Below are 16,520 nucleotides of genomic sequence, written 5' to 3' on the forward strand. Positions count from 1 at the left end.
TTAATGACGGAAAAAAGAAATTCAGCTTTTTTTTCAGGTTTAATGGATTAATTCTACTCCAGCTCTGATCTTTATTCAGTCCTAACGGTTTATAACATTTACTACTAAAGCTGCATCCTTTTTATTCTATGTTTCCTGACTCAGAAACTTGGAACTCAAAGACAATCCCACTCGTAATTACTTGTTGAATGAAAGAAAGAAAGAAAGAAAGAAAGAAAGAAAGGTGAGAAAGAAGAACAAATGAATGAATAAATGAATGAAAGAAAGCATAAAAGAAAGAATGAAAAAGTAAGAACGAATGAATGAAAGAAAGCATAAAAGAAAGGTGAGAAAGAACGAACGAACGAACGAATGAACGAATGAATAAATGAAAGAAAGCATAAAAGAAAGAACGAAAGAAAGAATGAAAGAAAGAACATATGAATGAACGAATGAATAAATAAATGAAAGAAAGAAAGAAAAAGAATAAAAGAAAGAAAGAAAGAAAGAAAGAAAGAAAGAATAAAAGAAAGAAAGAAAGAAAGAAAGAATAAAAGAACGAAAGAACGAAAGAACGAAAGAAAGAAAGAAAGAAAGAAAGACAGACGACTCACCACGTAGCTGTGGAGCAGCAGCTCGGTTGTTTCCCGTCGGCCGTATTTAATGATCCAGGATTTCAGCTTGGATTCGCCCAGCGACAGGAAGTCCAGCATGCGGTACCTGGACTCCCAGAACTCCAGTTTGCTCAGGTGAACGTGTGAGGTGGAGGATATGTAGTTTAATCTGTCAGACAGGACGGGAAAGAGGTTAGGGCTTGATGTTCGCTGCTGAATTCTGATTGGTTCGGACTCATTTTCTATAACAGCAGGTTTATTTTAATGTTCTGTAAAAACAGCTCAGGGACAACATTAAAGAAAAGAAAAGAAAAATAAGGAGATGTTTTGGTGGAAGGAGTCTCCACTGCTTCTTGCTGCTATAAAGAGAACCAACTACCCTGATGAACAACAAGAAAATGTAACTAGAAATGGATAAAAAATGATGCCATTATTTAATAAATAAACAGTTACAACAGAAACAATTATGAGTCAAGTGTAGTGCATTAATAAAATCATGTGATTTCTGACCAATCAGAATGGAGCATTTAGATCACTTTCTGTTAGCGTAATCAAAATAACGCCAATATGCAAATGTGACGTCTGGCTGAAATCACGGCTTTATTCGTGACACGTCTCTCGTTCTCACACCTCTCTGCCATGTCTTGGAGCTGCTCGGCAGGTACGGGAACGCCGCCGACGCCCCGGTCCCTGTGGAAAGACTGGAACGTCTGCTGGTGCGTTTCGACGAGGCAGAGGATCTCCTGCGGATAAACAAAGTCGCACACATCCATCACCGTCACTCCTTGGATGCACCATTCCTCATTTCCCTCTCCTCCATCTACACCCCGCTGTGATTTCTCATCTACCTGATGGAGCTGCCGTGTTCGGTGGATAGCGTTGGCGGTCTCCTCGTGACTCTGCTGGAGAAGCAGGTCCTCTTGGAGGATCTTCTCTGCCTGATGCAGCCACACACCTACAGAGCACAAAGGATCTGGCAACCCGCCATCTAGCTGCATATGCCACTCCAGGAGCTGAAGGGAAACGGCACAATTAGGAAATATGGAATTTTTTGGTGCGCTATTTTTGGTTTTACTACAAACAACCGGACAGAGACTGGACGCAGGAGTTCAGCGATAAATACACAAAGTATATTCATTCATATCTGTTATTTTACTCAACAACATCCAGTGGCTCAGTAAAATAAAAAAAAAAAACCAAACCAACACCAAAATACGCAGCAACATTTATCGCACAATTATTATTAAAATGTAAAGCTAGAGAAATGGTCTTGAGGTGTCAGAAAATGTTGAAATCAGATTTTTGTAAATCATCCAGTATGATGACATGAACAATGTATGGAAATGCTTATGAATGTGTTACGAAATGTAGCCTCATTCAAATAAAGTATTGCCTCAAAACCAGAGCCGCATTAAAGTTACGTGTGTGTGTGTGTGTGTGTTACCCTAGCAGATAGTCTCTCCCAGGCCTGTTTAACCAGAGCTTGGTCTGAAGTGAGCATGCCGTCCTTCTGAGTGGACTGAATGCAGGACTCCACTTGTCTCCTCCTCATCTCATACTGCACACGGTAATGCTTAAACACCTGAGAAACGACAAAATACACAAACGGTGCGAATGTATATACGATAAGGAGCAGGCAGAGCTCAACTCCCGTCCTTCTTGTTATTAATGTGTATACCTGGAAGACATACTGAAGAAGCTACTGAAGGAAAAACTCCAAAATCAATCTGCTGGTTTTGATCATTTTATCAATTCCGTATAAAATCCTATAAACATTCAACTGCTTGTCCTGGAGAATCCTGAGAACTTGATGCCTTCACCATGGATATAGGAGGCGTGATAATCAAGATGAAACAAATAGGTAGTGGAGGAATCATCACAAAATCGGAAGAGACTCTGAACTGTAAAATTATTTATCCGAATACAAAATAGCACTTGATCCAGCGCATCTTATATATGTTACTGCAGATGGTCCAAAAGACTTTCCAGAAATATACAAAACAACCTGCCATTAAGCATGACAACCTGTAGGACTGGAAAAAAAATGGAAAATGAAACAATATAAATCTAAACTTGTGAAAACATCTTAATATTTATTTTTATCTATTTAATATTTTATATTAAATATTTTAGATCTGATATTGACTTATTTTATGTTTAAATATTTTTTTTACATTTTATATTTATCAATTGACAAATATTTTTAAGCTTTTTATTTTTTTAATGTTCTCTAGTTTTACATTTTTTATAGATTTTATTTTTTTTAATCTATTTAATATATTTATTTTTAATATTTTGTCTTATATCGACTTATTTTATTTTTAATTTTTTTTAACATTTTATATTTAACAATTTAATTTTTTTAATAAATATTTTCAAGCTTTTTTTTTTTTTTTTTTTTTTTTAAATATATTCTCTATACATTTTTCTCCTTTCTTAACCTGAACAGTTACATTCTATATTTACTATAAACCTATTCTTAGTCTATTTGATTTTATTTTCAGGACATGGACAGTAAGAGAAGGTGTTGTGATTAATAAAAGAAACCTAGCAGATGTTTGACTGTGTGCTCTTCTATAAAGACCAATTTCTTTCAGCTTAATAATGATGAACTGTTAATCAACTAATCCTGTGACATTTCTACCCAACAATGAGAGTCAACATTTTTGCCCAACATACCTCTAGTGGATCCTGACCCAATATTAAAAACCCTGTGTTTGACAGTATTCCCTTCAATAGTTTCACAGTATTCACAGCTAAACCACAAATTTCAGCATGACACACAGTAATTATATCTAAATACTAAATCAAAGGAACAAACGAATACAAGGGAAAAAGGAAAAAGCGGCCACACACAGTTCGGGTATTAGTGTATTTATGCAGTAAGAGATATTTATATTCCTCTCCCTCTTTTCCGAGGTGGTTCCCCGTAGAGCTCTTAGTTAAATATGGAACACACCCGCGGGCCGGTGGCCTGCTGACACACACTCATTACACACACCACCAGCCGACTGCTGGCTCATCGTTTCCTTTTACAGCACGGGTTCGGCTGGTAATCGGCAGGTACGTGTTATATTAAACTCTACAGCTTTTTTTTTTAAAAATTAGATCTCTGTGATTTTGTTTTTTGATGGAAAACTACCTGAATTGGTGAAATCTACCATTGAGGCACATACACTTTATTGGCAAAAGTTTTGGGACACCCTTCCAAATCCTTGAATTCCTGACCCCAACCTGATAGAACACCTTTGGGATGAATTAGAGTGGAGACTGTGAGCCAGGTCAAAACTGGGACGTCTGCCTTTACCTGCACATGAATGTAATATGGAGTTGTCCCGCCCTTTGCAGCTATAACAGCTTCAACTCTTCTGGGAAGGCTTTCCACAAGGTTTAGGAGTGTGTTTATGGGAATTTTTGACCGTTCCTCTAGAAGCGCATTTGTGAGGTCAGGCACTGATGTTGGATGAGAAGGTCTGGCTCACAGTCTCCACTCTAATTCATCCCAAAGATGTTCTATGGGGTTGAGGTCAGGACTCTGTGCAGGCCAGTTAAGTTCCACCACACCAAAATCACACATCCATGTCTTTATGGACCTTGCTTGGTCACTGATGTGCAGTCATGTTGGAACAGGAAGGGGTCATCCCCAAACTGTTCCCACAAAGTTAGGAGCATGAAATTGTCCAAAATGTCTTGGTATGAAGCTGAAGCATTAAGAGTTCCTTTCACTGGATCTAAGGGGCCGATCCCAACCCCTGAATTCAATGATTTGGAGGGGTGTCCCAAAACTTTTGGCACTACAGTGAAAGTAATATGACTTTCTATGAGAGCTGTACTCATGTTCCACACACGCGAATGGCTGAATATGTGTAGTGATGATGTCACATGACGCGTCTCGGCCCAAATCTGCAGCTATTTTAAATTTTTAAAATGTCAACATTCACCAAATATTATGGAGTTTGTGCGTTTTTCTATCCCTGTTAACGTGAAGCGTCCGTAGTGACGAGCTGTTACTATGGAAACGATAAGGTTGCCGCTGCTCTTATCGAAAAGGACCACAGTCAGCACTTTCTGACCAATCGGAATCCAGAATCCAGCAGTGCTGTGGTACAAACCTGTATATTTAAGGTTGCAATCAGGAGGTGTTATGAGATCGATCTGCTTTGTTAAGCTCTTGATGTTGATGCGATTATCTTTGTGACTGGTTTCTGTTTGATGGATACAGTCCTTATGTACCTGATACTGCTGACCGGGATCCCTGGAGTCTGTCTGAGCCTCGGCACAGTCCCTGTCCATCTGATCGGCCCAAACCTTCAGCTCCCTCAGAACGCTCCTCTGTTCACGCTGAAAACCAGAAACAGACAGTAAAGGAATGAGGGTTGGATAAACAAGCATGAAAAGAAAAATACCTCAAAGTTTCATGGTTTCTTCACCCGGTGTTGTTTTAAACAGCCTACGGCTTGGACGCTGGGTGTAATTACAATAAGGAGTTCAGACCCAGATTGCCTTCTTTCTGGCCAATTTACAGCTACATGGAGACCCCCTGCTGGGTGAGATATTTCTTTTCATCACTGTGTGCATTTACCCCAAACCGCCCACCCAACAGGGGGCCTGAAACTGACAGGACTGGGAGGGGGAGGGGGGTGACTTTTTTGTATGACGTTTCCTGTTAGCTTCGCCAGCAGAGCGAGCATTGTTCGACGTGGTTTTCTATCAAGATGAACGAGCGTGCGCATTGTCAAGTATGAATGTGTGACATTCTTCTTCGATGAATAACTTCGCTTTCCCTGGGTGAAGAAGAATGAGAGAGCGATTGCTCCGGTGACCTCGCTCGAGCCTGCTGGGTATTGCATATTTCCCTCCTATGATATTTCTCCCCTTCCTGATCAGCTTCATTTCAGTTAAAATAGCACAGAGTGCTCTTTTTTTTGCTACGCCGATCTGATCCGGCTGACATTTCGCAGGTCAGAGAAGGCCAGGATCGAGCGCAACCTCTCATAAAACCTGGTTTACTCAGGTCTGAGGGCTTATCGCGGGACTGTCAACAACGTCGACGACTAGCGGGACGCCGACGGGGAGCTATTGTTATGCAAACGAGCTCGCTGAGCTCTAGCGCTAATGTAATGATAATAAGCGTGACAGGATTTCGGGGCTGTGGGAAATTCTGCGGCGGCGTGTATACAGAATAATTCAGGTTCTAATCAGGAAAATAGATGCTGTTTGTAAATGGAGGTAATTTGAGCGACGGCAAACATAACCGCATGCCCTCCAGGCGCTGAGTAGGACGTGACTGAGCGTACCTCTGACATTTCTCCAAAGACGGGGGGTGCAAAGCCAAACTACGGGACACGGGCAAGCATGACGAGCAAAGGAGGACAACACAAGAAGTTATTAAAGGAAATCAAAAGAGAGAGAGAGAGAGAGAGAATAGGATTCAAGAAAGACACAAGAACAGAGAGTAAAAGCTAAAAATCATGCAAACACAGACACTTTCACTGGTAAGGAATAGAAAACTTTGACAGAAAAATAATTACAGGAAAACAACAAGCATTGAGCGCTGTAATAGAACAGGATTTTCATTGTATTGGCATGAGCAGCATGTTTTCATGCACAATGAAAAGCATCACAAATACCCAAAGACAAAGACTTTTTCTGTAGAGTTAGAGGTGGGACTGTAGGAATGACCGTACCTCCTCCTCATGTCTGACGCTCTCTGTCTCCGCATCGGGATGATGCTTCAGGAACTGAGCCACGTACGTCATGATGGACTTTTCGTCTGGTTTGTCAACGTCCACGTCTAAACCACAGGTCATGTTTCATTTACAGTCCATCAGTAACATTTACAGTGCATTGAAAAAGTATCCAACCTCCTCAACACAGAACACTCACAGACTGTATTATTTGTTAAGGCGATATCTAGTTTTTATTTTTTATTTAATTTGTACTACTTGCTAAGTAATAAATTTAATTAATTTTAATTAATAAATTTAATTTAATTTAATTAATTTTAACTCACTCACTTAACATTATGACCACCTGCCTAATATTGTGTTTTGCTGCCAAAACAGCCCTGACCCGTCCTGCACTGTGTATTCTGACCCCTTTCTATCAGAACCAGCATTAACTTCTTCAGCAATTTGAGCAACGGTAGCTCATCTGTTGGATCGGAACACACGGGTCAGCCTTCGCGCCCCACGTGCATCAATGAGCCTCAAGCCTTGGACCACTTTTGATAGATACTGACCACTGCAGACCGGGAACACCCCACAAGAGCTGCAGTTTTGGAGATGCTCTGATCCAGTGGTCTAGCCATCACAATTTGGTCCTTCGTCAAACTCGCTCAAATCCTTACGCTTGTCCATTTTTCCTGCTTCTAACATCAACTTTGAGGACAAAATGTTGACTTGCTGCCTAATATATCCCACCCACTAACAGGTGCCATGATGAGGAGATCATCAGTCTTATTCACTTCACCTCTCAGTGGTCATAATGTTATGGCCTGATCTGTGTATTATGATGCAATATAAACACTAACTGGTAATAATAATATGTAATAATTTAACAGGATTAATGTTTACCCTCAGGGTCCAGCAGGCGCGGGATGCCCAGCTCTCTCTCGGCCAATGAGAACGCCTCCTCCAGGTTGGCTCTGTTGGGTTGGTTCCACACGCGCTCCATGTCCACCAGCTGAGGACGCAGGGCGAAGATGACGGCGTGGAACGCTACACCGGAACGCCAGCTTGGACCGAAATCCCTGACGTCCAGACCCAGTCTCCTGTAATCACCCAAAAATATATAGATAAAGTGTGCAGGTGTAAAAAAAAATTAATATGTGATTAATCACTCTATAATAAAATGACCAAAGGATTAGGATTTCCTTAAAGTCAAATTTAACGATTCATTTTTTAAAAGAAAAAAATTATATATTAACAAAAAAAAATATTTGTAAACAGAAGAGCCCACAGGCAAAAACTAGAAACCCTCCATTTGACAAGCCCCGCCCCTTTTCACTAGCACACCTGTTCTACATAGCCTGTATTAACATGCTGGAACGTGATTGGCTCGTACATTTTATGATGCAATAACTGCTGCCTGTTTAATATGACCTTTTCAGCAAATAAATGCATTGTTGCGGCAGTTTTTTGACACTTTGGCCAGTCAGTGGCTCAACTCCTCACAATAAAACATGATCTAAAAAAATGTAAAAAATTTTAGGTGTGACTTCGGTCACCAGAAATGATCCAGACTGGGAATTTTAGGATGATTCCTATCTTCTTCCTCTGTTTTAAGCCATCCCTGATCATGATAATTTCAGTACCCAAAGCATGCGCTTCAGTCTAAGCGTAAGAGTGCATCAGTGTTTATATCAAAGCTCATACTTGGTAGCGGTTTTCTGAACCCATTTAAGCAGGGCCTTCTTGGCTCCGCCCTGGAAGGAGAGGCGGGGCTTGCGTTTGACAGGCGGGCTGGTCGCCTCTGTGCTGTTGGAGCTGTCCACCGAGGACGTGCTGCTGGTCTGAACGTTCTGAGGTGGGAGTGTGCTGGTGAGTTCCTCAATCTGGGAAAGGAAGTGTGAAGGAAAGAAAGAAAGAAAGGAAGGAAGGAAGAGTGATCAAGCCACAGAAATTCAGTGAAACTGTTAAAAACGATTTGTTGGATTTTGTTTCTTCATGCGCTCTTGCCTGGAAATATAATATGATGGTCCATATCAAGCCAAGGACAATGGAGGGTCTGCCGTTTACAACATCCGTGGTGTTGATGTTCACCAGTTTGATCTGGAAAGAAAAAAGATATCCTCATAGCTATTAATTCATCCATCACTAATATTAATAATGCAGTTATTTATATAAACTGAAGTCTTTACTAACCGGAGATCCTCTATACACAGACTGAGGGCAGAGATGATGCATGTAAGAGAAAAAGAGAGAAGAGAGAAGATGGTGGTCAGTGGTCAGTCTGCCTGACTGTCTGTCTGTCTGCAAATTTTACTTTATTTATAATAAACATCTTTACATAACAAACGAAAAAACGCTGGAAATGCTCCAAAACCTCGGCTTTAATGTACAGTAGTATCTGATGCAAGTGATTTGTATCCATTAACTGGAATCAGGGATGAAAAGAAAATACACTTAATATGAAAGTAAGGAGTGTGGAGTGGAAATGAAAAAAACCATGAAAAGAAGTCAAAGAAAGAAAGAAAGAAAGAAAGAAAGAAAGAAAGAAAGAAAGAAAGCTCATATGTTTTGGTTGCTATGGTAACAGTATATTTAGGCAGGTTAAGTGAATCACTGAGGGAGTGTACATATTTACACATGCTCCTAGAGGTAATGAGGATTTAATCATGTCAAAATATTCCAAATAAATAAATAAATAAATTCCATAGTCTCCGAATGATTCCTTTAGGAACGTAGGGAAAAAACTGCAAAAATATCTGAGACCTTTCCTGAAGGCACAGAGCTTTTTATACACCTCTGCTTTAATGTAGAGTATTATCAGGTACATAGGGTTAAAATTCATTACAGTAAGAACTGCAATAATGCACACTATATATCATAGGAGTGTAGATTAAAGGAGAGAGAGAGAGAGAGAGAGAGAGAGAGATAATAGGATGAGATAGAGTAGTGCAGTGGCTGAGTCTCAGAAGCGAGGCTTTTCACCTCCTGTAAAGAGAAGAGTGAGCTGGAGGAGTGAGGTGTAGGATCTGTATCTCTGATATAACGCTCGTCCTGTCTGAGAGTCTCACACAGAATTCATTACTTCATTTCATTACCAGATCATTAATTATTTATTAGTTTGAAAGGTAATTTAAGTTTATCACATTATTAGAAAACACAAGATACAGAAGAGTGAGCAAACAAAGCTGGGGGCAGAATCACAGGGATCAGTGAGAGAGAGGAACAGAGAGACAAGTTCCAAACGACAGAGTCCATCGCAAGGGAGGAAAGAGGAAGGAAGGAACATAGGAAGGACAAAAAAAAATAAAACAAACCAATAAAAAATTATTAACTAAAAAAACATATTAAAAAACAAACTTATTAACTAACTATCTAAGCTACCGAAAGAAAGAAACATAGAAAACAAAGAGTGAAAAAGAAAGAAAGAGGCTCTAAAACACAATCGACAATGATTCACATTCAGCTCTGAGTCACAGTTGGGTCCGAGTCACATTCAGTTCTGAGTCTCAGTCGGCTCCGAAACACGGTCGACTCTAATACACAGTCAGATTCGCAGTTGGCTTTGACTCACATTCGGCTCTGGGTCACAGTCAGCTCCGAGTCACATTCGGTTCTGAGTCACAGTCAGCTCTGCGTCACAGTCGGCTTTGACTCACATTCGGTTCTGAGTCACAGTGGGCTTCGACTCACATTCGGTTCTGAGTCACATTCAGCTCTGAGTCACAGTTGCACCTGAGTCACGGTCGGCTCAGAGTTGCATTCGGCTTGGAGTGACAGTCGTCTCTACAATAATCAGATTCACATTAGGCTTTGATTCACATTCGGCTCTGAGTCACAGTGGGGCCCAAGTCATAGTCAGTTATGAGGCACATTTGGCTTTAAGTCACATTCGGCTCTAAGTCACAGTTGGCTCCGAGTCACAGTGGGGCCCAAGTCACAGTTAGTTCTGAGTCACATCCGGCTCTAAGTCATAGTCAGCTCCGTGTCACCGTCGGCTCCGAGTCACAGTCGGCTCCAAGTCACATTCAGCTCCAAGTCACAGTCAGGTCCGAGTCACGGTCAGCTTTGATTCAAAGTGGGCTCAGAGTCACAGTCAGCTCTGAGTCACATTCGGCTCCGAGTCACGGTCGGCTCTAAAACAGTCAGAGTCACAGTCAGCTCTGATTCACATTCGGCTCCGAGTCACGGTCGGCTCAAACAGTCAGAGTCACAGTCGGCTTTGATTCACATTCAGCTGAGTCATGAGACATGGAGATGAGTGACGTGATCAGAATGAATACAGTCCAGGCGCTGGCTACAAGCTGGACCTCATGGCTGATTTATAGCAGGTGAAAAGTAACGACTTCTCGTCTGCTTCACTCTGTCGCTCTCCATCCTGATTTATCTACCCTAGGCCAAGAGCATGCTGGGAGTCTGCAGATATCTAATGCAGAACAGCTCCAGCATCCAGCGCTTATTTCAATATTAGCTTGAAATCAGTCATATTCCTGACAGGAAAATAAAGAGGCTGCTTTTCCTCATGTCACGAGTGGCTCACTAAATCAGTCACTGCATTTATAGACAGCTATTTGTTCTGACTGGACCACAGAGCTGCAGACATTCATCAACGTGTCAGACACAGAGACGGGTCTGGGGGATGAACAGATTTATCCAGGAGAAGAAGAATGATGACGCTCGTATGACTGACATCAGGGATGAAGGAAGATACGGAAAAAACAATACACTAATAATAAAAATAAAGAGTGTTGATTGGAAATATTCCTCAAAAGTAGATGAAGGAAGGAAGGAGGGAGGGAGGGAGGGAGGAAGGGAGGAAGGGGAGGGAGGAAGGAAAGAAAGAAAGAAAGAAAGAAAGAAAGAAAGAAAGAAAGAAAGAAAGAAAGAAAGAAAGAAAGAAAGAAAGAAAGAAAGAAAGATAAAGCATGTAAGGAAAGAAAGAAGCTAGATAGCAAAGAAAAGAAGATAGATAGATAGATAGATAGATAGATAGATAGATAGATAGATAGATAGATAGATAGATAGATAGATAGATAGATAGAGGAAAGGAAACAATAAAAATAAAGAGTGTTGATTGGAAATATTCCTCAAACGTAGATGAAGGAGGGAAGGAAGGAAGGAGGGAGGGAGGGAGGAAGGAAGGAAGGAAGGAAGAAAGAAAGAAAGAAAGAAAGAAAGAAAGAAAGAAAGAAAGAAAGAAAGATAAAGCATGTAAGGAAAGAAAGAAGCTAGATAGCAAAGAAAAGAAGATAGATAGATAGATAGATAGATAGATAGATAGATAGATAGATAGATAGATAGATAGATAGATAGATAGTGGAAAGGAAACAATAAAAAATAAAACATCTAAAAAGGTACATGAAAGAAAGAGAGAAAGAAAGAAAAAGAAAGAGAGAAAGAAAGAAAGAAAGAAAGAAAGATTCCCTACTTAATAAGAAAGCTGAATATTGAGACTGGTATAAATATAAAGGATGAACTGATGTATATTATTAATATTAGAGTATAATATTGTGTTACAGGACAGTAGAGAGGAAGCGGGCAGCTGATTTGTGTGTCCTGGTTCTGGACGGATGATCTGTGTTCAGAGAAAGAACAATAGCGTGAAGGGAGTTGAGCGAGTGCCCTGGTGGATCACTGAGGAGAAAGAAGAAGGGGAGAAGAAAAGCGAGAAAGAGACAGAGAGAAACAAAAAAGGAGGAGGGGGGAGTCGTCAAGGTCACGCGGGTCAAGCCGAGCGGTTCTGACCCGGAGCGCTTCACCTGAGCAGAGCGGTCTGGGAAAGGAGCGAGCTTACCCTCCTGCCCTCCAGGAAGTGCAGCGCCGTTCCCACGTTGGCCAGCCAGTGGATCCTTCTGAGCTTGCGGCCCTGCTCGCAAGGCTGTGGTGGAGGGGTGGGGGGGGGAGGAAGGGAGACGGGTGCGAGGAAAAGGAGGGAACAGAAAGAAAGAAGATGTTAATACACCGAGTGAAACACAGAGACGGAGACAAAGACGTGCGAGTGTGTGATTAACATGAACACACCGGCTCAGAAGACGAGGACAAATGAAACGGCGGCGCTGAAAACCCAAAGCTCCGCCTGCCATTCTGTCTAACATACTACACACCTGAGGCTACACTGGCCTTATGGGAGCAGCCTGATCATGTGTGTGTGTGTGTGTGTGTGTGTGTGTGTGTGTGTGTGTTGAGAAGAGTCCTATATAAATCCTGTCTAGACGAGAAATAGGCCACTGGTTATTTTCGTACCCCAGATATTTAGATTTAGACTTCAACTTCGCTCTTCGACATCATCATCATAAATATTGGCACCCCCGATGAGGATGAGGAGAGCATCGAAATAATCAGGAAATTAAATAATGTCTGTGATTAACGTGCTGTTACATAACACACAGAACATAGGACACCTAGATATACACAATGATTCAAAATTATTGGCAGCCCAATAAAGAAAGGAAGAAAGGAAGAGAGAAAGAAAGAAAGAAAGAAAGAAAGAAAGAAAGAAAGAAAGAAAGAAAGAAAGAAAGAAAGAAAGAAAGAAAGAAAGAAAGAAAGAAAGAAAGAAAGGAGAGAGTTGAGTATAGGGAGTAACACAGGGACTGGTGCTGTAAGGTCTGAGACGGTGTATAAACACTATGAGGTAGAGGAGCTCATCAGGACAGAGTGTTTCCAGCTGCAGGATATTTGAGGGTGGTGAAGGTGGAGGTCCGAGTCACAGACTGAGCTGAGCTTCTGATTCTGATTCTGGCTGCATTTCCTCATCATCATGTTTAACTCTCCAAGGCAGAACCTTACAGCAGAGGAACCTGTTCTTCACCCTGCAGAATTCTTGATATCATTATTCATCTTAGGAGCTGCAGAAATATTGACAAAATATTCAGCTGGATTTTTTTATTGTCCAGGAGGGTTTGGGGATTTTTAACATCACACACCCTGAAGAAACGGCTAATGGTCATAGCAGTGCTCTATATTAATGTGCAGTTTGGGTTACTGGGGGTCATTTAAGAAAATCAAACAGAGAGAGAGAGAGAGAGAGAGACAGAGAGAGAGAGAGAAAGGAATATAGAGCAAGAGGGATAAAGAGGGATAGAGACACATAGTGAAATAAATAGTGAGAGAGAGAGGGGGGGGGAGGAAGGAAGAAGAGAACAAGACAGAAAAAGGATGAAAAGTGAAAGAAAGAAAAGTGGCATTAAAGATGGAGAGACAGTGAGATGGAGTGAGACAGAGTGAGATGATAGAGAGAGAGAAAGAGAGAGAGCGAGAGAAAGAGAGAGAGAGAAAGGAATGAATATAGAACAAGACAGATAGAGATAGAGATAGAGTGAGATGATGAGAGAGAGAGAGAGAGAGAGAGAGAGAGAGAGAGAGAGAGATTAATAGAACGCAAGACACAAGACAGAAATAAAGAGGGATATTATTGGATAAAGCAATACTAGAAGTGTGTGTGTGTGTAAGAAATATAGAACAAAACAGAGAAAGAGAGAAAGGGATAAAGGTATAGAGACAGAGTGAGATGATGAAAGAGAGAAAGAAATGAATAGAAAGACAGAAAAAGGAGAGACAATATGAGATATGAGAGAGAGAGAGAGAATAGAGAGCAAGTCAGAGATAGAGGGATAGAGTTGGATAGAGTGATACCAGGAATATGTGTCTGTGTGTGTGCGCGTGTGTGTGCGTGTGTGTGTGTGTGTGTGTATGTGTGTGTGTGAGAGAGAGAGAGAGAGAGAGAGAGAGAGAGAGAGGGCAAATAGTGAGAGCAGTGTTTTATATTAATAGATGGAGGTGTTGGAGTGATGGATGGTGATTTATTGTACTGTATGTAACCTCTGAAGGCAACACTTTTATTTATTTTTATTTATTTTTAAGCATCACAGTTAGTTTGCATTTATCTAAAACATTCTTTTGGAATTATTGAAATTATTAATATTATGAAATTATTTTTTGAGTGAAAACCTCTGATTATTTTGTACAATATTTATTTATTTTTACATAAATAACTTCTGGGTTCTTTTTCTTTTTCTGAAGACTGTGTGACTTCTTACCAGTTTGTGTCCAGACAAAACTTCCAGAAGAGCTAAGAGCATCACTCCATCCTTAATGTCCTCGTACAGGTCAGTCACCACCATGGGCGGGTCCCTCTGCTCAGGAGAAAAAGAAAAGAAAAAGAAATAAATACATACATAAACACATCAATTCACTGAGCTTTAAATGAAATGTAAGTGCTCACAACTGCGTGACTAGCCGCGGATAACACAGATGCCGATTAAATACCCGCGCGCTGAGGAACACATGTTCCATAGTGACACACGTCTTACTATAAATCCTGTATATGTGCTGACGAGAGAGAGGGGTTATTCTCCTGCTCCTGTCACAGCGGTCACTCGTGATGTAGACGTCCAATAGATCTGCTTTCCTAAAGCCCTGAGGGGAAAAGTGCTGATGCAGGGAAGAGAAATGACAGACCGTCTGACCCGATGTAGCCTTTTCCTTTCACTAATCCACCAACCGCTCCACACACACACACACACACAGAGGATTTCACCAAAATCACCCATCACATGAGACGGATTTACAGGAAGGGAGCAGAATCCGGGTGGCAAAATAATTCGGAGAGAGATTAGTATATGTGAGAGACAGACAGGAGACACAGAGACAGAGAGAGAGAGAGAGAGAGAGAGAGCACAAGGCAGAGAGATTAAGGATGGAGGAAGAGAAATACAGTGAGCAATACATACAGATAGAGTGAGACTGAGGAAAGAGAGGGAGAGAAAGACAGACAGATACAGTGAGAGAGAGAGAGAGAGAGAGAGAGAGAGAGAGAGAGAGAGTGTCCAAGAGAGACAGACAGAATGAGACTTTAAAAAAGAGAAAGAAAGTGAGTGAGTGAGAGACAGAGGAAGGCATAGAGAAAGTGAGACAGGAAAGGATAGAATAAGGAAAGAGAAAAATGAGAAAGACAGACAAAACAGTAAAGCTTGTTGAAGTGAAACTGAATCTTTAAAAATTGTAAAATGAAGAGAAAAAGCAAGGGAGAGAGAAAGAAATGACCTTAATTAGAGTCAGTGAGAGAGAGAGAGAGAGAGAGAGAGAGAGAGAGACATATACACACACATATATATATATATATATATATATATATATATATATATATATATATATATATATATATATATATTTATAGAGAGAGAGAGAGAGAGAGAGAGGACTGAATTTGGGAGATGAATGTAATTAAGCGGTTGTGAGACAGACTACAGGAGGAGCGAGCGTGAAACTCCAATTAGCTCGCTTATAATTCACAAAATAATTGAAGTTAAATTGACTTAATGGGGGATTACATGTGAGAAAGCTGCAGTTGGGCTGATTGGGATGAAAAACAGAAGTGAAAAGCAGGGAGACGGTTATTGAGAGAATAAAGCATGGTGGCTCGAGCTAATTAAACGGGCTGCGAGTGTAATTGATTGGAATTGATTGTTCGAGGCTGTCAGTAAAGAACAAAGCGTCGGTGTGGAAGGAGAGCTCAGACAAGGGGAAGGAGGGCTCGGACACGGGGGAGGAGGGCTCGGACACGGGGGAGGAGGGCTCGGACACGGGGGAGGAGGGCTCGGACACGGGGGAGGAGGGCTCGGACACGGGGGAAGGAGGGCTCGGACACGGGGAAGGAGGGCTCGGACACGGGGAAGGAGGGCTCGGACAGGGGAAGGAGGGCTCGGACAGGGGAAGGAGGGCTCGGACAGGGGAAGGAGGGCTGGGGCTGGGGTGTGGGCACTGGCTAGGAATCAAACCCGGGCCTTCCACATGGTAGGTGAGACACCTACCACTGAGCCACCAGTGCCCCCACGACCAGACGAGACGTATGACTGGTTTAAACACAGTTCTGTGAGGAGGAACACACTATGAGTGAGCTTCAATAGGAAAAGAATCAACGACAATCCTTTTATACAACAGCTGTGATCATTTTGATCTGTTTATAGTTACATTCTTATGAAACATCCATGAAACAAGTTACAGCAGCTATAATCACTCGTTCCCTCACCATCCTCTCTTTTTTTCATCTCTTAAGCTTGAAGACGTTCCCGTGTTGTTCCAGCATTAACCTCCGACACCGGAGACTCCTTCCGTGAGCGTTAAATTCCAGTTTAAGAGAAAACGTCGGCACGTGCTTTTAAGCCGTTCCTGCGAGTGAGCTGTTACTACAGAAACAATGAATGAAGTCATTTAGGGAATTTGAAATCAAGGCTTTCGGATAAATCAGGAATCACAA

At 41.4% G+C, this 16,520-nt stretch overlaps 1 protein-coding gene across 3 annotated transcripts in view; it reads right to left on the reverse strand.

The window, feature by feature from the left end:
* The window catches only part of syne1a (spectrin repeat containing, nuclear envelope 1a), a 214,289-nt gene that overhangs the window by 154,584 nt on the left and 43,185 nt on the right, over positions 1-16,520 (reverse strand). For 2 of the 3 annotated variants that reach the window (XM_058379576.1, XM_058379577.1), the window contains 12 exons: positions 14,302-14,397; positions 12,057-12,140; positions 8,459-8,479; positions 8,273-8,365; positions 7,970-8,148; positions 7,169-7,365; positions 6,281-6,387; positions 4,827-4,934; positions 2,038-2,175; positions 1,442-1,606; positions 1,224-1,336; positions 594-762 (listed from right to left, as the gene is read on the reverse strand). In XM_058379576.1, the coding sequence (XP_058235559.1) occupies positions 594-762; positions 1,224-1,336; positions 1,442-1,606; positions 2,038-2,175; positions 4,827-4,934; positions 6,281-6,387; positions 7,169-7,365; positions 7,970-8,148; positions 8,273-8,365; positions 8,459-8,479; positions 12,057-12,140; positions 14,302-14,397 (1,470 nt within the window). Of the gene's footprint in view, positions 1-593; positions 763-1,223; positions 1,337-1,441; positions 1,607-2,037; positions 2,176-4,826; positions 4,935-5,890; positions 5,926-6,280; positions 6,388-7,168; positions 7,366-7,969; positions 8,149-8,272; positions 8,366-8,458; positions 8,480-12,056; positions 12,141-14,301; positions 14,398-16,520 lie in introns of those variants that run through there. The other variant, XM_058379578.1, reaches the window with a different exon arrangement.

This window comes from Hemibagrus wyckioides, linkage group LG25 (assembly GCF_019097595.1).
Source record: "Hemibagrus wyckioides isolate EC202008001 linkage group LG25, SWU_Hwy_1.0, whole genome shotgun sequence".
Classification (NCBI taxonomy): Eukaryota; Metazoa; Chordata; class Actinopteri; order Siluriformes; family Bagridae; genus Hemibagrus; species Hemibagrus wyckioides.